Source organism: Entelurus aequoreus, linkage group LG08 (genome assembly GCF_033978785.1).
Source record: "Entelurus aequoreus isolate RoL-2023_Sb linkage group LG08, RoL_Eaeq_v1.1, whole genome shotgun sequence".
NCBI classification, from domain to species: Eukaryota; Metazoa; Chordata; class Actinopteri; order Syngnathiformes; family Syngnathidae; genus Entelurus; species Entelurus aequoreus.
In genome coordinates this window covers 35,382,623-35,410,621 of record NC_084738.1, presented here as the reverse complement: position 1 = coordinate 35,410,621, position 27,999 = coordinate 35,382,623, and the positions used below count along the sequence as shown (strand labels likewise).

The following is a 27,999-nucleotide window of genomic DNA, read 5'->3' as shown; positions in this document are numbered from 1 at the left end:
TGAACTTTTACATCTGACTTGACTTGTGAACCCAAAGCAGGTTTTTCATTCGTTTGTTGGTAAACACTAATAATGATCAATTGCACTCAATTGAATACTCTACATTTATATGGTTATGGTACAAATGTTTTGCAGTTACAAGCAGCCCACTGATAACAGCCGTAACTGTTTTTCAAAGTCATGTCACGTTATGATGGCCACAAATTGTTAGAACAAAACACATCGTATTTTCCGGACTCCGCAGTGGTATGTGTATAAGCCGCACCTACTACATTTAAAAATTTAAATAAAAAAGTTCATATATTCGCCGCACTGCACTATAAGTCGCAGATATATAGCGGTACTTTGTGAAATGAGAATTTTGCATACAAAGATTTTGTGAATGTTTATCTACACATCTTAATTGTTTCCAAATGGTGCATGTAACAAGGCAGTAAAACTGCTGATCAAACAAAACTAAAAAGTCATTGCTGTACGATTTTCTCCTTTTTTAATAAGGTTGCAGATGTTTATCAGGATTCTTCTTGTACGTTGTGAACAGTTTTGAGTTTGAACAGTTTCTTAAAGTGGATCATTTTAGTAAATTGTTTGATTTCTTTGCTTAAAGGCCTACTGAAACCCACTACTACCGACCACGCAGTCTGATAGTTTATATATCAATGATGAAATCTTAACATTGCAACACATGCCAATACGGCCGGGTTAACTTATAAAGTGCAATTTTAAATTTCCCGCCACACTTCCGGTTGAAAACGTCTAGATATGGTGACGTATGCGCATGACGTCAACAATTGATACGGAAGTATTGGTACCCCATTGAATACAATACAAAAAAGCTCTGTTTTCATTTCAAAATTCCACAGTATTCTGGACATCTGTGTTGGTGAATATTTTGCAATATGTTTAATGAACAATGAAGACTGCAAAGAAGAAAGTTGTAGGTGGGATCGGTGTATTAGCGGCTGGCTGTAGCAACACAACCAGGAGGACTTACTTGGATAGCAGACGCGCTAGCCGACGCTAGCCGCCAACCGCACGGATGATCGGGTGAAGTCCTTCGTCCTTCCGTCGATCGCTGGAAAGCAGGTGAGCACGGGTGTTGATGAGCAGATGAGGGCTGGCTGGCGTAGGTGGAGAGATAATGTTTTTATCATAGCTCTGTGAGGTCCCGTTGCTAAGTTAGCTTCAATGGCGTCGTTAGCAACAGCATTGTTAAGCTTTGCCAGGCTGGGAATTATTAACCGTGTAGTTACATGTACATGGTTTAATAGTATTGTTGATCTTCTGTCTATCCTTCCAGTCAGGGATTTATTTATTTTGTTTCTATCTGCATTTGAGCCCGATGCTACCACGTTAGCCCAGTAGCTAAAGAGCTTCGCCGATGTATTGTCGTGGAGATAAAAGTCACTGTGAATGTCCATTTCACGTTCTCGACTCTCATTTTCAAGAGGAGATAGTATCCAAGGTGGTTTAAAATACAAATCCGTGATCCACAATAGAAAAAGGAGAGAGTGTGGAATCCAATGAGCCAGCTTGTACCTAAGTTACAGTCAGAGCGAAAAAAGATATGTCTTGCACTGCATTCTAGTCCTTCACTCTAACGTTCCTCATCCACAAATCTTTCATCCTCGCTCAAATTAATGGGGTAATCGTCACTTTCTCGGTCCGAATCGCTCTAGCTGCATTGAAAACAATGGGAAATTTTGAGGAATCCTTCCTCTGTTGACGTCACGCTACTTCCGGTACAGGCAAGGCTTTTTTTAATCAGCGACCAAAAGTTGCAACTTTATCGTCGATGTTCTCTACTAAATCCTTTCAGCAAAAATATGGCAATATCGCGAAATGATCAAGTATGACACATAGAATGGATCTGCTATCCCCGTTTAAATGAAAAAATTTCATTTCAGTAGGCCTTTAAACCATTCCATGATCTAGCCGTTAGCAAATACAAATCCACAGATGAGCCGTACCTTTGTTTCCTCAAATCCAGTGCCATGCCATGTTTTGTTTTTGGTTTGTTATTGTCAATAGTGCTGTATGTGTGTTTTCTTCTATTATTGTTTTTTGTACAGCACTTTGTGTGTTTGCCAGTGCATGAAAAGTGCTATATAATAAAGTTTGATTTGATAAACCGCAGGGTTCAAAATACGGAAGATTAAATGACAAAACATCTCCACAAAAAGTTGTTTATTATTAAATAAAAATCCAACATCAATATGTCACTTAAATAAGGTGAAGATACAAAAGTTATATAAATTCACTCTACATATGTACAAGATCCTAAAGATACACACTGAACTGATTAAAGTGTTCCAACATCTGAATAGTGCCTCATGTTTAGTTTGATCTCATCTTTTTTTTTAAATTTACAAATCCACTGTATCACAATATAAAATACATTCCAAATATATACATTATGTACATATTTTTGCCAATAATAAAAAAAAAAAATCATGGGAGCAACTTTCTTATATACAACAGTTGAGGGGGTTCCTAGGAACACCTGAGTGCTTCCAAATCATGGCTTTGAGGTGATTTCTAGTTTTGAACATAGTGGCTGAACTTGGTTGGCAGATTGTCCACAGGGTAAACAGTCGGTCCAGTTTTCATCATGGGCGGCCCGTTTAATAACGTACAGTGACACTTTGTGACCACTTCCACCAGGAAGATCTTCAGCAGGACCTTGGCGAACTCCTTCCCCACGCACATCCGTGACCCACCACCGAAAGGAATGTACTGGAACCTCGACGAGCTGGCCGAGGCTTTTGTCATGAAGCGATCAGGCTGGAAGTCTTCTTTGTTGGGGAAGATATCCGCCACGTCGTGCGTGTCACAGATACTGTAGATGACGTTCCAGCCTTTGGGAATTTGATAGCCCTGAAACAAGGACGCGGCACGATGAGCGTTGGAGGACAGTTTGGAAAACAAACCTAAAAGAGTTATTTCACTTACATTAAGTTCAAAGGTCTTAAGCGCCACCCTGAAGCCTCCAGGAACAGGAGGGTTGATCCTTAGAGTCTCTTTAATGACACAACCCGTGTACTTCAATTGCTCCAAAGACTCGATGTTCAGACTCTGGAGTTGCATGCCTTCCTCTTCCTGAAGGAGACGTTAGCGGCGTGAGACCTTGACATGCCAATACAGAAAGCTTTTCCAACATTACCTTGTCAATCAGCTCCTGTCGGAGTTTGTCCTCCACTTCAGGGTTGAGGCCCAGGAACATGATCAGAGAGGTGGCTGTGCTGGCAGTGGTCTCATGGCCGCCAAACAGCAGTTCTGTGGCAGACTCCTTAATGGCCTGTGAAACAGCAAGGTTAGCATCTTTTTAAGAGAAATCATGAATCAAGTGTTAATACCTGCATGCTGAATGGTTCTCCGTTTTTCCTGCAGCTATCTATCAGCTGCTGCAGTGCATCCCCATGTTTGGACTCTTTCTCAGAGTCTTGGATCTTCTTCTTGATGTTCTCCTCGATCTTTGAGTGAATGAAGTTTCGCGCTTTCAGTCCCTGTGAGGCAGGATAAGAGTTTAAATAAGCCCTCGTGCTCACTATCCGGTACACGCCATAACTTACCCTGTACAAGCCACTGAAGGGAACGTCGATGGGCAGGGAAAACAAATTCTTGATCATTTCCTCAAACGCCTCCACCAACTGCTGCTCATCAGTGCGAATCTGCTCGGGCTCGAAGCCCAGCAGGATCCTCATGGCAATGCGGAACATCAGACGCTTCATCTCCGGGTAGACCAGTACACAGGAATCCCTCACAAGCCAGTCTTTTACTGCAGCTCTCACCTCTTCCTGGATGACGGGGATGTAAAGCTCCAGCGCTTCTCTGGAGAACGCTCGCATGATGGCCTGCAGAGGAGTACAGCCATCCTGAGTTAGCTACAGTATGTGTCATGTTCATGTCTTTTCAGCCAGTGCATATCTGACCAACATGCAGGTCACAGCCATTAGACATTTTATTCCTTCAAAATCTGGTCCTTTTAGTTGTTTAGTCCAGCAGGTTATAAGCATATTAAAACAATATAACTATAACTAATTAATCAAAAATACACATTTAACTGACATTTAAAAAGTCAACAATGTACTTAATTGAAGCTTTTTTCATTGCATTTTTTTCAAACAATATCTCACTAGAATGTCTTCTGGGGCATTTTAAATTGTAAAATTTCAACGTAATTACATATTACAATAAAATATTATTTATTTTGGTATAATTATGACATTTATTATTGAATGTATTAGAATTTGAGGTTTTAACATGAAATACTTGTTGACTGAACTTTGAGAAAAAAAGAGCACTTGTGGCAAACCAAATAATCACTCGATTAAAGTAGAGTGTTTTATTTTCCTATATTCAAACAGTGTGTAATGTTAGAACGGCCAAAAACATTCAATACAATTGTTAAATAAAACCTCCGCCTTGTTTTTAATAAATACTTAAGCCTACTATGCTACTGTACTTTAATGCTAAGTTTTTTCCGAGGAGGTAATTGGTGAAAAAAGTTTGAGAACCACTGAACTGGAACACTCAATTGACATTTTAAGGATCAATCATTCACCCATTTGACTTTGATTCAACAACATGATGCAATTATTGATGTTTAAACATTTTAACATAGAATTCATGATAATACTACAGTAAGATGGTTATAAAAAATAATAAATAACCTTTTTATTCAGGCTTTTTTTAAATTGATTATTCTAAACTCTTCTTAAGTTCTTAATTTTCACTCTGCTATTTTCCATTGTATTTAATGCTGGTATTACTACTATTATTCTCACAATTTTTATGTATTTCATAATATTTTTTTAGTGTGGATACCTCAAAGGAGGCGTTTTTCCCTCCAATCCTCAGTGCCATGCCATTTCGTATGTACTTTATGTCATATTTTATTCATTATGGTACTTTTTCGTCACTTAGAATAGTTTGTCTTTGGTACACACTGTAAAAAAAAATTCTGTAAAAAAACAGTCATCTACTGGCAGCTACGGCTGTCAAACGAAAACCATAAAATTAAAGTAAAACATGGTAAACCAAATAATGATCAAAAACATAATTACAGAAATTTTCATGAAACGTTTTACGGAAAAATATCGTAATATAACATGAATTTGAAAGTAATTTAAGAAAACAGAAAATGCTATGTATAATTAGTTTGGTATTTTTCTGTAAAAAAAAATAGAAATATACATAGTTTGTCATTACTGGCATATTACTTAAAATAACAGACAGATTGTTTATTTACAGATAATGTCTTCAATTCTACAGTTTTATAAACTATTTTAAAAAAAATAGAAAAATTACAGTAAAAATTTAGAGTAAATTAACCATAAAAATAGGATTTTTTTTACAGTGCACTATTGTGTATATTGTAGGCCCATTGGTTCTTTGTTTTATTTTTATATTGCTTTGATATGAACATTATTACGTATACCCCAATTATTGTTTTTTTGTTTTTTGTTGTTGCTATTTTTTATTACAAAATTGTATTATTGATCATGTTGTACTGCATTGTAATCTTTTGTTTTGTGCTGTTTTTTGCCTGGACCCCAGGAAGAATAGTCTCCACTGCCGTGTAGACTAATGGGGATCCTTAAAAAACTAAATAAACTAATGCCATGTTTTGTTATTATCAATAGTGCATATCTTTCTTTAGATTAAATATAAATAAAATTGAGGTTAAAATAAAATTGCTACATAAATAAAGTTTGATTGAAATCCAATAAATGCCTACTATCCTATTTATTGCCATTTATTTAAACACAATGTAGTTTAACCGTGTTTTGAAAATAAAAATACATGATAATGTCAAACTGATTGGAAAACATATAAATAAAGTCAGGCAATAATGAGAGTATGACTAAAGTGGTACCTTTTTCTTGGTTTTGTGCTGCGCTCCGTGGACGTTTGACAGCGTGTCGGAGCCCAGGATGGTGCGCACGGACGCGGGCCACTGCACGGACACCAGCTTGTGTTCTCCCAGCAGAATCTGCCTGACGTTATCGCCTCCGGTGACGCGCACGGTGGGGTTCCCGAACAGGTGAGTCCGGTAGATGTAGCCGTACTTCCGGCGCTTCATGCGCAGAAACTTCCTCCTCTGGACGCAGCGCGGGCGAAAAAGGCACACGGGAATGTCAACGTCTCGTACGCATGCGCGCAGCGGGGAACAAGTCGTCTTACCTGCAGGATGAGCTGCAGCGTCTCGCCGAAGAAAGGTAAGCCCATGGAGCCGGGAGGGAGCGGACTGGGGCAGCTCGGGTCTCTGCCGCGAGTCAGGTAGACCTCCCACAGTTTGAGGGCCACCAGGAAGAGTAAAAGTGGCAGCACGACGGTGCACAGGAAGGTGGCCAGCAGTGTGCTGAGCGCCATGTTGGATTAGTGTCAGCCCGGCGAGTGAGGCTCCCGGCGGACCCTTTGGCGCCTTTTATAGGCGAAGGGAGAACTCGGGCTGTCACCTTCTCCTCCCGCAGATAAATTAGTTCACGCAAAGTTCATCTTTAATTGTGGGTGTCGCTAAGACCCGCCCCCGGCCCGGCCCGTCCTGGCTGGCTGGCTGGCTGGCGTCACCATTTGTTCCATCTTTTAATCCTGACCTCCTGTTGCACGCAGACAATCCTCGGCGGATTTTACTGAGAAAAGGTGATGATTGCCTGCCGGACTCCCCCTCAAGACGCCTTTTGTTGCCAATAAGGCGACTAGTTTACACACTCATTAGCTCGGGAGGGCTGCATTCAAGAGCAAAGCGCGTTCTCTGCACCTTGTCAACATAGGAAAGACATACGGTAAGAAAGGTTTGCAACTTTTGGGCCCCTCGATACCACCTGTACGAGCCGATACCGAGTAAGATTCAGGCTGGTATCAGTAATACATCCTGCAAATACGCCTAATGCAGTGGTTCTTAACCTTGTTGGAGGTACCGAACCCCACCAGTTTCATATGAGCATTCACGAACTCTTTTTTTAGTGAAAAATAATAAAAACTTTTTTTTGTCAAATTCAAAAAAAAGTTATATGTTTTTTTACTGGTGCACTAAATGAACCGTGCATGAACATCACCTTGTTCAAAGAACAAAACCAACACAGTGCATGAACTCACAACAAATTACACACCTTACACCAGACCTGGGCAAATTAAGGCCCGGGGGCCACATGCGGCCCGTTAAGCTTTTCAATCTGGCCCGCCGGACATTCCCAAATAATTTTTTTTAGATCTTTAAGCTGGAAAGTGTAGCTGCCATTATGATGTGCAGTGATGTTTTCTAATGACCGTAAGTCTTCTACTATACTAAGTATTTCAATGGGTAGAATATGTGCTTTTGCATGACATACTAGTTACTATGGTCATATAATTAGTTACTATGGTCATTTAATTAGTTACTATAGTCATCTAGTTAGTTACTATGGTCATCTAAGTAGTTACTATGTTCATCTAATTAGTTACTATGGTCATCTAAGTCACAGCAGCTCAGATGAGGCACCAAGCAGTGTGGGTGGGGAGTGTTTCCACAGAGTGTTTCCAGAGCCTGAAATGTGGGTGTCAGGGACAGACGTGGAAGGAGATTTTTACAACAAAGTTCTAAATCTTAGTGATATATCACATACATCAGATTGTAGGTGTTTGTTTTTTTATCCTTCATGTTCATATTTTGCTGTGTTTGTTGCATTTTTATTGATTGTAAAATATGTGGATGGAGAAGGGGTGTGATGTTCATATGTTGTCAATATTCAGTGTTTTATCCTTCATAGTTAATATTGTACATCCCACATTCTTTATTTTCATGTACATTCTGGGTGTCTCATTCAGTAAAAAAATGTGAAATTCCATTCCGTTTTTATGGCGGTCTGTCATAACGTTTTTAGCTTTCAATCAGACATTATTGTGAGGTTTTGTATTAGTGTTCCTAAAAATAATACCGGCCCCCAGACACATTGTTTTCTCTAAATTTGGCCCCGAGTCAAAATAATTGCCCAGGCCTGCCTTACACACATTACCATGAGTTGATTAACGTGTACCCCGACTTAAACAAGTTGAAAAACTTATTCGGGTGTTACCATTTAGTGGTCAATTGTATGGAATATGTAGTTTACTGTGTAAACTGTACTGTTTCATATAATGTATTCTCTTCCTTTGCAATCTGCTAGTAAAAGTTTAAATCGATTAATCAAACAACCTGCAAATCAGATGGAAAATTAGAGGGAACATTGTTTGGAGGTATCCATAATACGCTGATAGGGAGAAGTTTTTATTTACACGATAAGTCAGATGTGTCTTTACCTCCGTGGCGGAGGCTCCGCCCCTGAGGCCGACTCACCGAACCCCTAGGGTTTGATCGAACCCGGGTTAAGAACCACTGACCTAATGTGTCTGATATGAAATTATGATGGCGTTATTCTGCACTGAATGCATTATCTTATTTATATTCAACCGTATGCAGTGTTCTCAAAGTCGTTCTCAAATGTTTTCCACCAATTACCACCTCAGAAAAAACGTGGCTCTCCAAGTGCCACCATAATGACCAACATGAAAATACAGTAGCGTAGTAGGCCCGAGTATTCATTAAAACAAGGCAGAGGTTTTAGTTAGCAAGTATACCATACCATACCAACTTTATTTATAAAGCCCTTTAAAAACAACCACAGTTGAAGAACACAGGGCTGTACACCAGTGGTCCCCAACCGTTTGCCCGGTACTGGTCCGTGGACCGATTGGTACCGGGCCGCACAAGAAATTAAAAAAATAATAATAATTCAAAAAAAATAATTTTTGTTTGTATTTTTTTTAATTAAATCAACATAAAAAACACAATATATACATTATATATCAATATTGATCAATACAGTCTGCACACATGATTATATTTCTTTATGACAAAAAAAACCAAAAAATACCACGTATGTATGTATGTATATATATATATATATATATATATATATATATATATATATATATATATATATATATATATATATATATATATATATATATATATATATATATATATATATATATATATATATATATATATATATATATAATTACAGTCGTGGTCAAAAGTTTACATACACTTGTAAAGAACATAATGTCATGGCTGTCTTGAGTTTCCAAAATGTCTACAACTCTTATTTTTTTGTGATAGAGGGATTGGAGCACATACTTGTTGGTCACAAAAAACATTCATGAAGTTTGGTTCTTTTATGAATTTATTATGGGTCTACTGAAAATGTGACCAAATCTGCTGGGTCAAAAGTATACATACAGCAATGTTAATATTTGGTTACATGTAGGAGGTCACGGGGAAGACCCAGGACACGTTGGGAAGACTATGTGTCCCGGCTGGCCTGGGAACGCCTCGGGATCCCCAGGGAAGAGCTGGACGAAGTGGCTGGGGAGAGGGAAGTCTGGGCTTCCCTGCTTAGGCTGCTGCCCCCGCGACCCAACCTCGAATAAGCGGAAGAAGATGGATACATGTCCCTTGGCAAGTTTCACTGCAATAAGGTGCTTTTGGTAGCCATCCACGATCTTCTGGCAAGCTTGTGGTTGATTTTTTGACCACTCCTCTTGACAAAATTGGTGCAGTTCAGCTAAATTTGTTGGTTTTCTGACATGGACTTGTTTCTTCAGCATTGTCCACAGTCCCAAAGTCAGGACTTTGGGAAGGCCATTCTAAAACCTTAATTCTAGCCTGATTTAGCCATTACTTTACCTCTTTTGACCTGTGTTTGGGGTAATTGTCCTGTTGGAACACCCAACTGCGCCCAAGACCCAACTTCCGGGCTGATGATTTTAGGTTGTCCTGAAGAATTTGGAGTTAATTTTCCTTTTTCATTGTCCCATTTACTCTCTGTAAAGCACCAGTTCCATTGGCAGCATTGCTTCCCTTTACGTTCAGCACTAACAACACTGCGCGCCTTAGGTGATGATGAGAATGTCAGGAAAAATGTGTCATTATATTAATATCTATGGCGTAGCAGAAAGTGGCTCGGAATTGTATACTTTGTATTGTAAATTGTACTTGTCAGAGTAGTTTTATTGCAACATACTTTTTACATTTGTGTGAGTGTTTTTGTGAAGAAGAAACTAGAATAATTAAATTTTATGCATGTTATGTTTTGTACAAAAATTAAGTAATGGGAAAAACAATTAAAAAATATAAGTTTTTAGTGCAATCGAACACATTTAACATAAAGTTACATATGTTCCTGGCACCACCCTGACCAGGATTTAAACCTTGCACATGAAATCATCAGCCCAGCACTGACACCGTGCACTACAGGACATGATAAGAATTGCAGGTGAAATTTGCCATTATATTGTACGCAATGACGTAGCAGGAAGGGGTTTGGAATAAGTTTGCAGTAAAATGTTATATGACGCGCCATGTCATTCACTAATTGACATTTTACATGCACTTTTTCACGCAAAACGAGGCCCCTAAAGAGGGGCGGGGGTAGCCCTCTGAACAGCCCGTGTTTTGCCTACATGGAGGGGGGGGCCCTATGTGTTGCAATTAGAGGTTGGTAGTAAAACACTGTATTTACTCTGTTACATTCATTTAACTTATTGGATACATTTTACTTGTCAGGAGTAGTTGTAATACAACATACTGTTGAATTTTACTTGAGTATTTTTGCACAACTCTTCAATGTTTACTAAAGTCAGAAAAAAAATATTTATATAATGTTTTGTGTCCGTAGAAATGTTCACATTTCAGTCTACAAGAATTCCACTTCCAACACTTCCAACTTTAAAAAAAAAATGTTTTAGTTAACGTTATGCAAACATTAGTCTAGTTTTAATGTCATAAGTGAGTGGAAAATGTGCAGCTTTTGTGGTACAGCAGATGCTGTAGCCGTGTATCCCTTGCTCTCACATGCACACACACACCTAAACACTCACCGCATACGGTTGTAGTGCAAGTTAAAGACTAGTTACTCAATAATTCAGAAGTTACTCACCAGTTATGCAGTACTTGAGTACTTTTTTCCCACTTAATACTTACTCTTACTCAAGGAATTATTTGGACGACTACTTTTTAGTCATAATATTCTAAAGTAACGGTATATTATTCCTAAGTAATGGTACTCTTACTTATGTACACGTTTTGGCCACTGTACCCACCTCTGGATGCATCAGAAGTCAACATCCTGTCGTTTTTCACGTTGAATTACATTTCAATCAATCAATCAATCAATGTTTATTTATATAGCCCTAAATCACAAGTGTCTCAAAGGGCTGCACAAGCCACAACGACATCCTCAGTGCAGAGCCCACATAAGGGCAAGGAAAACTCACCCCAGTGGGACGTCGATGTGAATGACTATGAGAAACCTTGGAGAGGACCGCATATGTGGGCAACCCCCCCCCCCCCCTGTGTTGCAAAAGAGGTCAGATAGAATAATGCATAATGTTGGATATAGAGAACATTCAAACTGTTTATTTATTGAATCTAAAATAGGGGAATTCAACGACTTAGTGCATTTACAAACCGTTAAAATTATGTACAAAGCAAACTATAATCTGCCACCCAAGAATGTACAACAATTCTTCTCAACAAAAGAGGAGCAATATAACCTAAGAGAACAATGTAATTTAAAACATTTGTATGCACATACAACACTTAAAACCTTTAGTATATCAGTATGTGGAATTCAATTATGGAATGGATAAAGTAAATACATCAAACAAAGTTCTAATATGATTCAGTTAAGAGACTGATCAAACTTAAAGTGTTCACAAAGTACGAAGTAGAAGAATTGTAATAAACGTCATGAATTTATTGAAAATGAAATGTTATCCATCTGATCAAGCGAATCATAACTGATTTACCTTCTTATGAGAAGAGCTGGTGTATTTAGAACACGTTGATGTAAATGTAAATTCAGAACAGGAAGTCACCCACTCGACATCCATTGCTTTCGGTCTCCCCTAGAGACATAATTTTAACGGTTTGTAAATGCACTAAGTCGTTGAATTCCCCTATTTTAGATTCAATAAATAAACAGTTTGAATGTTCTCTATATCCAACATTATGCATTATTCTATCTGACCTCTTTTGCAACACAGGGGGGGGGGGTTGCCCACATATGCGGTCCTCTCCAAGGTTTCTCATAGTCAATCACATTGACGTCCCACTGAGGTGAGTTTTCCTTGCCTGTATGTGGGCTCTGTACCGAGGATGTCGTTGTGGCTTGTACAGCCCTTTGAGACACTTGTGATTTAGGGCTATATAAATAAACATTGATTGATTGATTGATTGATTGAAGTATGTGTTAGTAATTGCTATGAAGATAAAAAGGGGGAGTGTTAAATAAGCCTTGCTTCTACCTACTCCTTTTTGGTCAGGTTGTAAAGGAAATATGTAAAATATGTGATATTGGTACTGTGTACATGTTCAAAATACATTTCAACCAACCAACCAAAATCGTTGTCCTGTGTTTTGATCAAAATCACAAAGTCATTGAATAACCCTGATAAGTAAGTATCACAAAGTAAAGCAAAAGGTACCGTCGACCTGTATTTACTTGGTTTGCGATGGACACCATAATTTGCCGTATCGCCCACTCCTAAAGGCAAGTGTTCTTCCAACGCCTGAGCTCCCTTGAGGATAAATACTATTTGAACCACACGAGGGTGCTGAAATAGCATCTTTATCAAAGAGTTTTAACAACCTAATTGCGAGCGCACTAACTCCCAGAGTCAGATATCCATCCAACGCCGACGTCTTGTAGATCCTGGCGGGTCAATGTGGCCCACATGCTGTGCTTTGCCCACCACTATCGTAATCCCTTTATCGGAAGTGGCGCCCACAGTTAAAATGACTTTGCTCCGCATCTGGTGGCTGATGCACACTGCTCAGGGTGGCATTGAAGAGGATGGGGTAGATTCAGAAATGAACCTCACTCTACTTTGTATTGTACATAAATCATCTTAAAAACATGCATTTGTAATGTTTAAACTCCACCTTGCCCTTTCTCTTTTGAAAATAAAATGTGTGCAAAGTGTGACGTTTGAACTTCAACTTCCTCCTTATCTGCAGGAAGACTTTAACCCGCTCTCTCTCTCTGTCTGCGTGCATACGCGCTGTAAAAATGTGCGGGTTCAACAGTGGGTCACCGGCGGCAGGCACATGCCGGCGCACGCGTGCAGAGGAGGGCTTTAACACCACCGGCAAACAAGGGCGCAGAAAACCAGCACTTCCTCAAACTGTATGTGGAGTCTTTGTATGATAACATGTGTGTCAAGTGCGTGTGTGTGTGTGTGTGTGTGTGTGTGTGTGTGTGTGTGTGTGAGTGTGTGTGTGCAGAGGTCAATTTGTGTCTTTGAAATGTAGGCCTTGGATTGGTTGAACATTGGCATTTTATGAATACTCATCTTTACATTGGTGAGAGAGTCAGCACTCACATTTAGATGTCGATTGAACATTTAGGTTTCAATTTAAAGGGGAACTGCACATAACGACAGATGGAATTTTTTTAATGCATTCTGACTTGTAAATAAATGTAAAAAAAAAGGCTCGCTTACAACAGAGCCAATGGTAGCTCCACTATCCCGCCCATAAAATCCAATAAATAACCATTCAAAAAGCGCCAACAATACTACATTCACATTTCGTGACTTGAATATTGACCAAGTATTAGTGCTATTATTATTATAAACGCTAACACAGAGGAACTATTTATAGCGGCAACGTGATCACTTCCTGTGTGCCTATGTTTACATCATCAAGTGGTCTGCTGCTTCCTTGCTCCCTGTAAGTTTATTATAGATCATAAGTCATGCCTCTCACCTGGACAGAAGAAATGTGAGTAGGTATTCCGACATGTTGGTACACTTTGACAGCCATTTAAAACCCGAAACTGGCAAGGACGACACAAAGATGCATGCTTGCATTTAAGATTTAGATTCAGATTTAACGTTAATATTTAGATTTAACATTAGGTTTAGATTGATCATTTAGCCCTCACATTTAGATTTAACATCTAGGTTAAGATTTAACATTTCAATTTAGATTTAAGATTCAGATTTAACATTTATATTTAACAATGAACTTTAGATTTAAATGTATTATTTATATTTAAGTATAACATTTAGAGTTAACATTTAATTTAAACTCAAATGGGATGAAAATTAGATAAATGTTAGATAAGTGTGTTAAATGTGAAAAAAAAGCATCCGGAAAGTATTCACTGCTTTTATTCACTTTTTCCACATTTTGTTTTGTTACAGCCTTATTTCAAAATAGAATAAATTCATTTTGTCCTCGTAATTCCACACACAATACCCCATAATGACAAAGTGAAAACGTTTTTTTTTGTGAATTTATTTAAACTAAAAAAAATCACACGTACATAAGTATTCATAGCCTCAAGTCTTTTTGAATATGATGCCACAAGCTTGGCACACCTATCTTTGCGCAATTTTCCCCATTCCTTTTTGCAGCACCTCTCAAGCTCCATCAGGTTGGATGGGAAGACTCTCTGTACATTGCTGCACCTTCAGAGATATTATTCTTTCCAAGGTAGCAGACGTACCAAAACACAGGCACATCAATGTAGATAGTAGTGTGTGTGTGTGCGCTTAATCAAATAAAGTTCAAGACAAATGTATGTATTTCAGTGAATTTAAGTGTATAATATATATGCTCCAATATTCTAACACATGTTTGGAATGCGACCACTTTGATACCCTTTGCATTTTATTTCATTAAACATGTTTTAGATTCAATTAGATCAGTGTGGTATGACAGGAGATCTTAATAGTTTGGAAAACTTTCCATGCTGGCAAAAAACACAAGACATGGTTGACTGCATGGAAATGTATATATATCTATATAAAACAATAACAACAATCCAATTATGAGTAGTACTGTATTAGTTAATACTAGCATAGATATATTATGGTTTCTGAATTTATATACTCTATATTGTTTGGAGAATATTTGTGTATATTCAACATTTTACTGCATATTGCATAATATGGCTAATCAGCTCCTCTTAATTAGCTACAGTCACAAGTGCAGTACAAGCCGTCTAGTTAACCAGAGAATTTAAACAATATTCAGTTAAACGCTCCATAATGTTAGCCTGCAGCAATTTTCCAAACACTTAAATAAACAACATATTTGTTCTGTGGAATATTACAATTAAGTGTACGTCAAACTCAAACTGAGCTGATCTGCCACAGAATTACTATTGTATGTCTTTGATATTTTAACAGAATAAAGGTAAATGCACTTGTTTACCGGACGGATGCTTACATGCAAAGTTTTACTTTAAAATGCTTACCTCAAATAGTTAAATATTATAGTACCCATGTAGTCGCTCGCTTCAAGCCAGGTACTGCACGCAAGTGACGTAAACCGTTCAGTTCAAACGTTTTCCCAAGTCGTGCATTGACAAGGTAATACTGCTACTTGCTTTTGAGAATGCTTGTTAGTTTTACAGGAGATTTATGTTTCTTTCTCTAAAATGTGTACTTAATTAGATTTTTTGCTCAAAAGACATCATTTTTTTCATGTGATTATTTTTCAAATTTTGTTACAGTTGTTTGTTAGCATTGTTGGTCTGGACCCCAGGAAGCAGAGCCAGCAGGTAAAAACCTTTTTACTATGATAAATGATAGATGGGTTATACTTGTATAGCGCTTTTCTACCTTCAAGGTACTCAAAGCGCTTTGACAGTATTTCCACATTTACCCATTCACACACACATTCACACACTGATGGCGGGAGCTGCCATGCAAGGCGCTAACCAGCAGCCATCAGAGGCAAAGGGTGAAGTGTCTTGCCCAAGGACACAACGGACGTGACTAGGAAGGTAGAAGGTGGGAATTGAACCCCAGTAACCAGCAACACTCCGATTGCTGGCACAGCAACTCTATCAACTTTGCCACGCCGTCCCTACTAGAGGAAAACACAGGAAAAACATTGCGGTAGGAAAGTGCACAAAAAACAAAAACAAGGCACAGGAAAAATAGGGGAAGCTTTGCGGCGCGTCGAGGTACAAAGCAAAATGATCCAGCCCCGTTCAGCCAACTGGGCTGACTAAAAAACATCCTGATTGCCAATCAGGGACAGACGAGGGAGCCAGCGCTCAGACAAGAGAATTGGTGGAGGCAAACAGGAAGTAGAAACACAAATAAGAGTGCTAGACAGGAAATAATCAGGGCGGTGTGGCTCGGATGGTGGAGTGGCTGTGCCTGCAACTTGAGGATTCCAGGTTCGATTCCAACTTTCTCTATCCTAATCACAGGGCAAGACACTTCACCGACCTTGCATCTAATGCAGGACTCCCTTGAGGAAGAGAGGGACTTTCCTGGATAAAGGTTAAAAACAAATATATATATATATATATATATATATATATATATATATATATATATATATATATATATATATATATATATATATATATATATATATATATATATATATATATATATATATATATATATATATTTTAAATATAGAAACTAAGGGAACTTATAATGAAGTCCAAACTTTAATGTGAGATCATGCCACATTTGTTAAAAATAATAAAAATAGGAAACCACATATAGCTTAAATAGAGTCAAAGGAATTGTCTGTAGACTTGTGAAACTGGATTGTTTGTCCACATACAGTACGTGTCCTGTGATGTGCTGGAGACCAGTTGTGCGTGTACACCACATAGGCCCCAGCTCACCCGGGACCTTCATGAGTACGAGCTGCATAGAAAACGCATGGATATATATATTTTTTTTACGATAAATGACTCACAAACAGTTTAACTGAAATTTACAGTCAAGGCCACGGCCTGCTTCTACTTGTTGACAATCCGACTGTGGAAACTTTCCTTACTCACATTCTGTACGGGAAGAATTCCGTTAAACACCTGTAACATTCCCATCCTTCTTGTCTCACACTTTGGCTTCTCTCCAGGAGAGTGTGAAACACAGCGTACACAAATCATCTCTGGAGGGTGATCGTTCCTTAAAATACCTTGTTGTTTTTACCTTTAATGACTCTTTCCATTGGTACTCTGGCACACTGTCAAGATATCATTGTAAATGGAACAACCCCAGTCTGATGCAGAAAAAGGTATCAGTGCCATAAAAACTTGTATCAAGGACTACATCAGGAAAGTGACTGACCATTGAAGGTGAAACCTGCTTTGGACCTTCTTTAGTTCACCCACCAGTTCCATCCTTATTTTATTGTCATTACCTCCAAAATTAACATTTTACAAATGTGAATAATTCATAGTTGTCCCTGACTTGTCCACTCTTACAGGATTCTAAGGCCCCGTTTACACTGCACACCAAATCTGATGTTTTTGCCCTCAAGTGACACAGATCGGATAGTTTTTTTGTCAGTCTAAACCACGGATGTGAAACATGCGGAGAAGAGTTTGCTGAGTGTAAAATTGAGCTGCTGTTATAAATGTGTCCACTGGATGTCGCAATAGCAATTCTGTTAGGCAAGCAAATAATTTATACCGGGGTGAGCAAGTAATCCAAGGTAGAGGTACACGATAAAGCGGGGCTGCGACTCCTCCCCCTCAACCCAACATAAATCAAACAGGAGTAAAATAAACAGTTGGTAACCCCACTTCAAATGCTGCATGAGACACTGCACATTGATACAGTTCTGTAGAAATGATTGTCTTCTTTGCAAATTTTATGAAAGTGAACATTGGAAATGACAAATGAGGTAGTTGATACGTCGAAGCGTTTTTATTTATACTTTATTTTGTTTTGTGTTCAATCCTAGATGAACTGTGACTTAAAGTTTAATTGCTTTGTAGATACACTGAGATTAGGTCTAAATTCATTGTGTTCTTCATGGTGTTTTTGAAGCTGCACCATTTTTTCCCTCAGAATGTTCAACTAACTTTAAGTGTTTTGTCAAGAGGATTATTTGTAATATGTACATTTTCAGAATGTGCTTGTTCTACTATTGGCCGGAGTAAAACAAAGAAAACAATCTGAAGTAGTCGTAGTTGTATTTTCAAGTTACCATGCCATGATTTTATCTGTCCGGCCCACGTGGGAATAGATTTTCCTCCATGGGACCCCTGAGTTAAAATGAATTTGACACCCCTGATCTAAATGCTTCAAAGGGCTTCAAACCCGTTCTTTTCGCATCAGATTTGGGCCACTACAGGAGGTCGTTTAAATCCGATTGGAATGTGATCTTTTCAACTGTGACTTCAGTCGGACATGCGACCTGAATGCGACTTCTACGTCATCATTCGCGTACGCAGCACGATCACTTTCCTTTCTGCAATTCTCTTCATCCTCCCCCTGCAGTTGTTTTATATCATCTGCCTACTTCCTCTACACCAGGGGTCCCCAACCTGGTTGCACCACGGACCGGTTTAATGTAGTCATTATTTTAAGGGACTGGCTTTCCACTTGAGCCAGATAAATACAGCAAAAATAAGTGCATGAAAAATACAACTCAGTATAATGCTGAATTAGTGGGAGCCCTGGGCTTGTTTCTTTGCAATGAGATATTTACTATCATCAACCTGCTGGGGACTGCAGATGGAAATCAGCCTTTGGCTACAATCTGTCACATTTATATTTGATATGTACATTAATGTAGATTGTATCATGTCACAAAGTTATAACAAATGGCGACTTCCTATGAGGAGTTTTATTGTACATCTATTTATAAATGTTTTAATGTTTCTCTGCGGCCCGGTAGAAAATGCGTCACGGACCGGTAGTTGGGGACCACTGCTTACACAACAGCCACGACACAAACCCACAACACGCTGATGTGTGGTGTCCATGTCTTCTCGCGCAGTAGCAACTTTTGTGTTCCGTTACAAAATCCGGATTTCTGTCAAAATGAGCTGACTTACGCTGCTGCCGCATCAAAAAAATGATACCGCCGATTTAGATATCAAGTAATATATATAGTAAAATAATTGCTTACTTGTAGCGTTAGTGACAAGTCAACTCTTCATCTACAAGAACATTTCGACAGATCAACTTCTGGTCAACTTTGATTGTTTACACTTTATCGAACTGCGCATGCAAGTGACGTCTGGGCTACATTGAGGTCTGTGCACACTTGCACTGGAGTCTGTTAAAGATCATCTTTTAAGTATGTAAACCAGTGATTCTCAAACTGCGGTACATGAAATACTAGTGCTACACAGGCGCCATCTAGTGGTACACCAAGTAATCACTTGGTTCAAGGACAGTGTTTTATATTCTTATATTCAAACACATCACATCACACTGTGTGTAACCTTATAGTGGCCAAATATACATGTTAAGCAAAACCTCTGCCTTGTTTTTAATGATTAATTAGGCCTACTACGCTATAGTATCTGACTGTTCGTTATTATGGTGGTAATTGGAGAGCCAAGTCTTTTCTGAGGTGGTACTTGGTGGAAAAAGTTAGAGAACCACTGATCTAAACAGCCAGCTGGAAAAGATAACGTTTTGTAAATATCTTATTCGGGCCACTTTGTCCTCCAGTGTAAATGTAGCGTAAGTCTAACATGGTGCCCTGGAGTCATCCACCGGTCTATGTTCATATTTGATGTGAACATTGAGTTTTCACGAAAAAGGATGTACTTATCTTCTCCCCTAATTGCCCACCGGTGGGCATCAAACAGCTACAATGTGCAGTAGCTTAGGGGGTTTTCAGAATTAAGGCAAACATTTTTTTTTTTTTCTGACATATTGTATTAACCAAAAGACCATCTTGCGCCTCACCCTGAAGTGCTTTGGCATCCTTAAAGGCCTACTGAAATGCGATTTTCTTATTTAAACGGGGATAGCAGGTCCATTCTATGTGTCATACTTGATCATTTCGCGATATTGCCATATTTTTGATGAAAAGATTTAGTAGAGAACATCGACGATAAAGTTCGCAACTTTTGGTCGCTGATAAAAAAGCCTTGCCTGTACCGGAAGTAGCAGACGATATGCGCGTGACGTCACCGGTTGTGGAGCTCCTCACATCTGCACATTGTTTACAATCATGGTCACCAGCAGCGAGAGCGATTCGGACCGAGAAAACGACGATTTCCCCATTAATTTGAGTGAGGATGAAAAATTCGTGGATGAGGAAAGTGCGAGTGAAGGACTAGAGGGCAGTGGAAGCGATTCAGATAGGAAAGATGCTGTGAGAGGCGGGTGGGACCTGATATTCAGCTGGGAATGACTAAAAAAGTAAATAAACACAAGACATATATATACTCTATTAGCCACAACACTACCAGGCTTATATTTAATATGCCACAAATTAATCCCGCATAACAAACACCTCCCCCCTCCCGTCCATATAACCCGCCAATACAAATCAAACACTCGCACAACACACTCAATCCCACAGCCCAAAGTACCGTTTTTCCTCCCCAAAGTTCATACAGCACATATATTTCCCCAAAGTTACGTACGTGACATGCACATAGCGGCACGCACGTACGGGCAAGCGATCAAATGTTTGGAAGCCGCAGCTGGGTACTCACGGTATCGCGTCTGCGTATCCAACTCAAAGTCCTCCTGGTAAGAGTCTCTGTTGTCTCAGTTCTCCACAGGCCAATGGTAAAGCTTGACTGTCATCTTTCGGGAATGTAAACAAAGAAACATCGGCTGTGTTTGTGTTGCTGCAGCCGGCCGAATTACACCGCTTCCCACCTACAGCTTTCTTCTTTGCTGTCTCCATTGTTCATTGAACAAATTGCAAAAGATTCACCAACACAGATGTCCAGAATACTGTGGAATTTTGCGATGAAAACAGACGACTTAATAGCTGGCCACAATGCTTTCCCAAAATGTCCTTTACAATCCGTGACGTCACGCGAAGCGTCATCATACGAGACGTTTTCAGCAGGATATTTCGCGCGAAATTTAAAATTGCACTTTAGTAAGCTAATCCAGCCGTATTGGCATGTGTTGCAATGTTAAGATTTCATCATTGATATATAAACTATCAGACTGCGTGGTCGGTAGTAGTGAGTTTCAGTAGGCCTCTAAGGGAGACTCAAAAACAGGAGTGGCCGAACTTTCTGGCCTAAATGTAAATAATAAAGTTCCTTTTAATTAGTGCAAATAACAAAGATAGATGGCAACTAGTTACCCTTGCTAAATTATCAAAAATGATTACGTGAGCTTTAGGAGTGTCCTTCTTCACTTTAGATACGATAAATAGGGTCTTGAGTATAGGCCGTATGGAGCAGAGATGCTAACAGTCCATTTCACAGACAATATATTGTTGTGCTTTCCTTTACCACTGCTGACGTTCTGGTGTTGTTACATGAAAACATATATATTCTATATAACGCGATTGTGTTATGGACCCCCAATTTTTCAGTGTGGTCCCCAGTAGACTGCGTAAGACGAGCTAACAAGCTAAATCTGTATGCGTCTTAGCCGGTTCACAGTAGCTTGTAGGCTGTTCAGGGCTGCTACAAACTGGGCTAGTTAGCTCAATACGGCTAACGCTAGCAAGCGTGTCCATGGCATCTTAAGTTAGGAAGTTACTCTGCTACTGGCAGACACGTCCCTTGAGCAGGGACAACCTCTCCATGAGAAGTGTGCAAGAAAAAAACACAAAGGCATACTTACATTATTTCCTTCACTGAGTCAAGTTATTCGACGGTGGGCATTGGACTGGGGCTAGCTTAGCTACGCTAGCTTAGCAGCTAGCTAGCTGAAGGTGAAGCGGTGAAACAAAATGAGCAAGTGGTTTGTAAATTTGATAAGACTACAAAATGTGTTGAATAAGGGCTAAAGAAGGCTATAAAATATTTTGAAGCGTGCAAAATAGAAAGCTTTGACGACAACGAAGGAGCACGGTCGAACCAACAGTAACAAATTGTTCTTCTTTCTCAGAGAAAATAAGGATTTAAAGCAGCACTAAGTAATTTTTCAACCTTCACAAAATATTTTCATAACTTTTGGGAGGTTACATGGACTTACAACTAGTTAATTGACACCTCTGTCGTAGCCTGAGGTGGTCTGTATCACTTTCACTGGCACTTAGCAATATTGAGGAGGGTGGTTACACAAATAAGCTCAAGTTGATGGCAATGCCAACATGCCACCAGAAAACTAAAAGAAGAAGAAAGAATAAACATTACTGCTTTGGTCCACTGGCGCTGCTAAAATCAACCATACCATACCATACCATACCAACTTTATTTATAAAGCCCTTTAAAAACAACCACAGTTGAAAAACAAAGGGCTGTACACCACAAAGAAATAAAGGCAAAGGGCAGACTAAAAAATACAATTTAAAACAGAAGTAAAATACACATTAAAAAAGCAAATACAAACTTACCCTAAGAACAATTTTGTTAGATAAAAAGCAGTTAAAAAAGTTAAAAGTTAAAAACAGTTTAAAGTCTCATGCTGGGTTAAAAGCCAGTGAATAAAAATGGGTTTTAAGAAGGGTCTTAAAAATAGCCAAAGAAGGGCCCTGTCTCACATGGAGTGGAAGATCATTCCAGAGTTTGGGGCCCGCAACAGAGAAGGCTCTGTCCCCCCTGAGCTTACGCTTGGATTTGGGTACCTCCAGGATCAGCTGATCAGCTGACCTAAGGGACCGGGTGGGGGCATAGAGGTGGAGCAGCTCAGAGAGGTAAGGTGGGGCAAGACCATGTAAGGATTTAAAAACAAGTAAGATCATTTTAAAATGGACTCTAAAAGACACAGGCAGCCAGTGGAGGGAGGCTAAAACAGGAGTAATGTGCTCTCTTTTTCTTGTATTTGTTAAAAGTCGGGCAGCTGCATTTTGGACCAGCTGCAGACGTGAGAGGGAGGACTGACTAATTCCAAAATATAAAGCGTTACAGTAATCCAGCCGAGATGTAATAAAGGCATGGATTACTGTCTCAAACTGTTGCCTAGAAAGAAGGTTTTTAACCTTAGCCAGCTGACGTAAATAAAAAAAGCTGGCTTTCACCAATGTGCCAATCTGACGGTCCAATTTAAAATCACTGTCAATACGAAAACCCAGGTTGGTGATCATGGGCTTAACGTACAAAGCCAAGGGGCCAAAGTCAACAGGGGGAAGCTCACAGGTACCACTAGGTCCAAACACTATTACTTCTGTCTTCTTTTCATTGAAGTTTAAGAAGTTTAGGGCCATCCAGGCCTTGATGTCATCAAGACAAGCAAGTAATGGCTGTATTGAAGAGGCATGATTTTTCTTTAACGGAAAATAAATTTGTGTGTCATCAGCGTAACAATGAAAACAAATACCATGCTTTCTTAGGATTGAGCCCAGGGGAAGTAAATAAATAGAAAAGAGCAGTGGTCCTAAAACTGAGCCCTGTGGGACCCCACATGTTAAGGGAGCAACAGAAGATTCAGAACCAGCAACATTTACAGAGAAGGTCCTGTTAGTCAAATATGACTTCAGCCAACTCAGGGCAGTACCACAGATGCCCACTTGATGTTGTAGGCAGCTAATTAAAATATTATGGTCCACCGTATCAAATGCTGCTGTTAGATCGAGTAAAACTAAAATCACATGATCACCTAAGTCTGTTGCTCGAAAGATGTCATTAAAAACCCTTACTAATGCTGACTCGGTACTATGGAGGGGTTTAAACCCAGACTGAAAGACTTCTAAAATATCAGAGTCCTCTAAAAAAGTGTTTAACTGGGTAAAAACAATCTTCTCCAAGATTTTTGAGAGAAAAGGCAGCTTAGAAATGGGTCTAAAATGGGCTAAAACTGAACTGTCCAGACCAGGTTTCTTTAAAAGCGGTTGAACCACGGCGTGTTTAAAACTGGTAGGAACCACACCAGAAAACAGACTGCTATTTAAAATGTTAAGAACAGGCTGCCCTATGCAAGAAAACACTTCTTTAAAACATGTAGGAGGGACAGCATCATGGGGGGAACCTGAGGGCTTCATATGATTAGTTAACTCTTGTAACTGCCGCAGAGTCACTTGCTCAAACTGATTAAAAACAGCAGAGTAGTTAAACGGGACAGAAGGGTCAGAGGTCGGAACAGAGATGAGAGCCCTCGTTGTGGCAATTTTATCAATAAAATACTTTAAAAAGGCATTGCACAATTCAGAGGAGGGTTCCAAACATGTAGGCTGAGGGGCATTAAGAACAGAGTCAATGGTTTTGAATAAAACACGAGGGTCAAGACTATTTGAGGCAATAATGTTTGCCAAATGTTCTCTTTTTGCCCCTTTTACTGTGCTCTGATATCGATGCCAACAGTCCTTTAAAATCTGGAGTGACACCTGAAGCTTGTCCTTCTTCCACCTGCGTTCAGCTTTGCGGCACTCACGTCTGATCGCACGGCTTCTCTCATTAAACCAGGGTTCTGATTTAGTTTTGGCCTTTTTGTTTTTTTTAAAGGAGCCACTGAGTTCAAGACTGTGTCACAGGTGGAGTCAAACAATACATTGAGTTTCTCAGTGTCAGAAAAAACAGACTCTGTGCTAGAAAAAACAGAGTCAGAGGGTAAAAAAACCCGGTTAAAAGCAGTAATAAACTGACCAGCAGTGGAAGGGTTAAAAACTCGACAGAGACGCGCAGGAGCGCGCGCTCCAGCTGTCAAGCAGTTAAAACTGGCCTCAAATATGACAGGCATATGGTCTAAAAGCACATTGTCACAAATGTCCAAGTTAGACACAGGTAGACCATATGAAAGGACAAGATCAAGCGTGTGACCACGTCCGTGTGTGGGGCCAGACACAAACTGTGTCAAATTAAAAGAGTCAATAAGGTTTAAAAAATCCTTCACCAGTGGTTTGTCGGGACAGCATACATGGATATTAAAATCTCTAACAATGAGGACACGATCATAGCGGGGCATAATTCCTGCTAAAAAGTCCGAAAAGTCATTGATGAAGTCCTTATTGTATTTGGGCGGGCGGTAAATGACAGCGCACATCACCGCGTCAGCGCGACACACCTCAAATAAAGACAATTCAAAGCTGGCAAAAAATGACGAACGAAAGCATTGCTTACATTTATAGTCATTTTTATAAAGTGTCGCCGTTCCTCCTCCACGGCCTGATGCACGAGGAGAGTTAAAATAGCAACAGTCTGCCGGCAGAAGTTCGGAGAAAACACTGGACTCACCGGTACAGAGCCACGTCTCCGTTATGCACATGAAGTCCAGACAGCGTGACTCGAAGAAATCCCTGAGTGGAAACGTTTTGTTCGCCACTGATCTGCCGTTTACCAGACCAATTCTGGCAGGAGATGAACCAAAACTGAGAGTTCTTAAGTAAGGCGTTAACGCTATCTCGGGAATAACGTGATCAGTATTTTATGGACCCCAATGACAACGTAATATCAAACTTTGAGTGTATTATTTTGTAGTGTGCAATGTTAGAAAAGGTTTCAAGTCAAATTAGTCAAATAGAGAACAATGGTACGCATGAAAAACACTAAGCTATTTATTATTAACAGTCAGGAATTGACTTATGCTTTATTTAAATTGGAGTGGTGCATAGTGGTCACAATAACTGCTGAAGTGAAAGTTATGAGTTTTGACCCCATAAGTTGAATAATGCAGACACATTTGTTACTGAAGACTTTATCTGTAATATGCAACTATAATTATTTAATAATTGTTTATATTTCTAAATGTGCTGTTTTAGACTGCAACATAGTTCAATGAAGGACACTTATTACGTGTCTACTGTATGTCTTGTGTGCTATTGTGTGCTTAGCTGTTGTGTAGCTGCTAGCTCCTAGTGGCCTATAGCCTACCATGTTTACCTTTTGTAAATGACTTGACTAAAATACAGGAAAAGAGCAACCTTGTGTGCTTATTGGAGGACATTTGGATGTTAACTATCTGTCCAACTTTGCACAAGACAACACGCTGCAAGATTGCTTGTATCGGACATTTAACATGCAAGCCGATATAATCCAATGCCGATATCAAACTGATATCCGATCGGTGTGCCCCAAGTGAGCTTGAAAGAGGTCAGTGTGAATATGTATTATATTTGGGAAGCCACTTTTTGGCAGGCCAAACCAAACAAATTCAACCCCCGGGCTCCACTTTGGGCACCCCTGTTCTAAAATAACGACTTTAAACACCCGTAGTAGCCATTTTGTCCCCTGACATTATTCAATGGCATTGTTGAAAGTGGACCAAACATCAGCAACAAATTGCTTAGTGGGTTTCCAGCGAGTTATGTTGCTGCCGCCGTCTTTTTCTCATTACAATGTGAACATGTGAAACAGGATTCTGCAGTTCAGGTGTGATAAAGCAGGAGAGCGGGAGGGGTGACCCAGAGTTCAAGTGTAGAGGATAAATTCTGGTGTTTACAACGCCATAACTCAAAATAGCACTTTGCAGACTCACGCTAACCCAGAGGAGACCCGCTGTGACACCTGCGGAAATCATTTACTGTCGTTATGGCCATAAAAGCAACATTTTACTGCAAGCGAAAAGTCACGATTCACCTTGTTTTTGAAAATATTTATAACCTACTCTGCCTGTTAGTCACTTGTGTCATGATCTGGCAGCTCGGCTGTTGCATGTCTTCTTTTTGTTGCAGTGCCAGGTTTTTGGACTACGGCCGGCGCAGAGCCACCTGCACGCATACCTGAGACGTAGTTCCTCCTGACTATTAAAGGTCTCCAGTCCATTCACTCGGCGCCTGTAAATTCCTGATGGTTCACCCTTCCAGTCGTGTACACCTCCTCTGCCCTGGCTCCAGTCATGCTTCTCATTCTGCTTCCGGCGCTGCCGTGTAATAATAATAATAATAATAGATTTTATTTGTATAAAGCACGTGTTAACTGTTTCCTCTCCACACCTTTTGTGTGCATCCTTAGGTTTTTTTTCCCCTCACTTCGCTTTTAGTTTATATTCACATTATTTCTTCTCTGCGTTGGGGTCCTACTCCGACGTAAGCTGATCCTGACATGTAGATGAAATCTCACCAGTCAGTTTTGAATAATAATGGAGGATCATGATGTGAAAGCATGACATTAGTGTAGTAGCAAAAACAAGTTACACGAATAAACTCAACCCAAGTTCAAATCAGAACAGTATTTAGTAAATTTAATTTATTTAATATTAAGGAGCCACATGGGGTCTATTGACATTCCCGAGGACAGGTGTGCTCAGGTACCCCGCCTTCCCTTGGTCGTCATGGTAACTAAACAGAAAAAATGATCATAAAACAGGAAACAACTACTAGGAGAAACACAAGGAGGAAAAGAAAAATGGATATATACCACAAGTGCAAACCTTCACGTAGAATAATGACATGTTCATATATTTTTTAATGAATATACAAATATTCAACAACAAAAACATACAAAATTATCCTACCAACATCCATCCATCTTCTTCTGCTTATCCGAAGTTGGGTCGCGGGGGCAGTAGCCTAAGCAGAGAAGCCCAGACTTCCCTCTCCCCAGACACTTCGTCCAGCTCTTCGCGGCGGATCCTGAGGCATTCCCAGGCCAGCATAGTCTCTCCACCGTGTCCTGGGTCTTTCCCGTGGTCTCCTGCCGGTCGGACGCATCCTAAACACCTCCCCAAGGAGGCGTTCGGGTGGCATCCTGACCAGATGCCCGAACCACCTCATCTGGCTCCTCTCGATGTGGAGGAGCAGCGGCTTTACTTTGAGCTCCCCCCGGATGGCAGAGCTTCTCACCCTATCTCTAAGGGAGAGCCCCGCCACCCGGCGGAGGAAACTCATTTCGGCCGCTTGTACCCGTGATCTTGTCCTTTCGGTCATAACCCAAAGCTCATGACCATAGGTGAGGATGGGAACGTAGATCGACCGGTAAATTGAGAGCTTTGCCTTCCGGCTCAGCTCCTTCTTCACCACAACGGATCGATACAGCGTCCGCATTACTGAAGACGCCGCACCGATCCGCCTGTCAATCTCACGATCCACTCTTCCCTCACTCGTGAACAAGACTCCGAGGTACTTGAACTCCTCCACTTGGGGCAGGGTCTCTTCCGCAACTCGGAGACGGCACTCCACCCTTTTCCGGGCGAGAACCATGGATTCGGACTTGGAGGTGCTGATTCTCATCC

The 27,999-nt window shown here is 40.0% G+C and overlaps 1 protein-coding gene and 1 long non-coding RNA gene across 3 annotated transcripts; one reads left to right on the top strand and one right to left on the bottom strand.

The window, feature by feature from the left end:
- Positions 1-2,172: 2,172 nt before the first annotated feature.
- LOC133655833 (cytochrome P450 26A1) lies at positions 2,173-6,761 on the bottom strand. Its single transcript, XM_062056387.1, has 7 exons — positions 6,187-6,761; positions 5,879-6,103; positions 3,573-3,854; positions 3,357-3,506; positions 3,164-3,298; positions 2,953-3,099; positions 2,173-2,877 (listed from the first exon to the last, which is right to left on the bottom strand). The coding sequence occupies exons 1-7, from the start codon at positions 6,373-6,375 to the stop codon at positions 2,539-2,541; spliced, it is 1,467 nt and encodes a 488-aa protein (XP_061912371.1). The 5' UTR covers positions 6,376-6,761; the 3' UTR covers positions 2,173-2,538.
- Positions 6,118-27,479, top strand: LOC133655834 (uncharacterized). Of its 2 annotated transcripts, none has more exons than XR_009827054.1 (3): positions 6,118-6,221; positions 6,616-6,788; positions 26,501-27,479. It is a non-coding gene; the product is annotated as an uncharacterized LOC133655834 (long non-coding RNA). The 2 variants fall into 2 exon arrangements; XR_009827055.1 differs by lacking the exon at positions 26,501-27,479 and adding an exon at positions 9,291-11,133.
- The last annotated feature ends 520 nt before the right edge of the window (positions 27,480-27,999 follow it).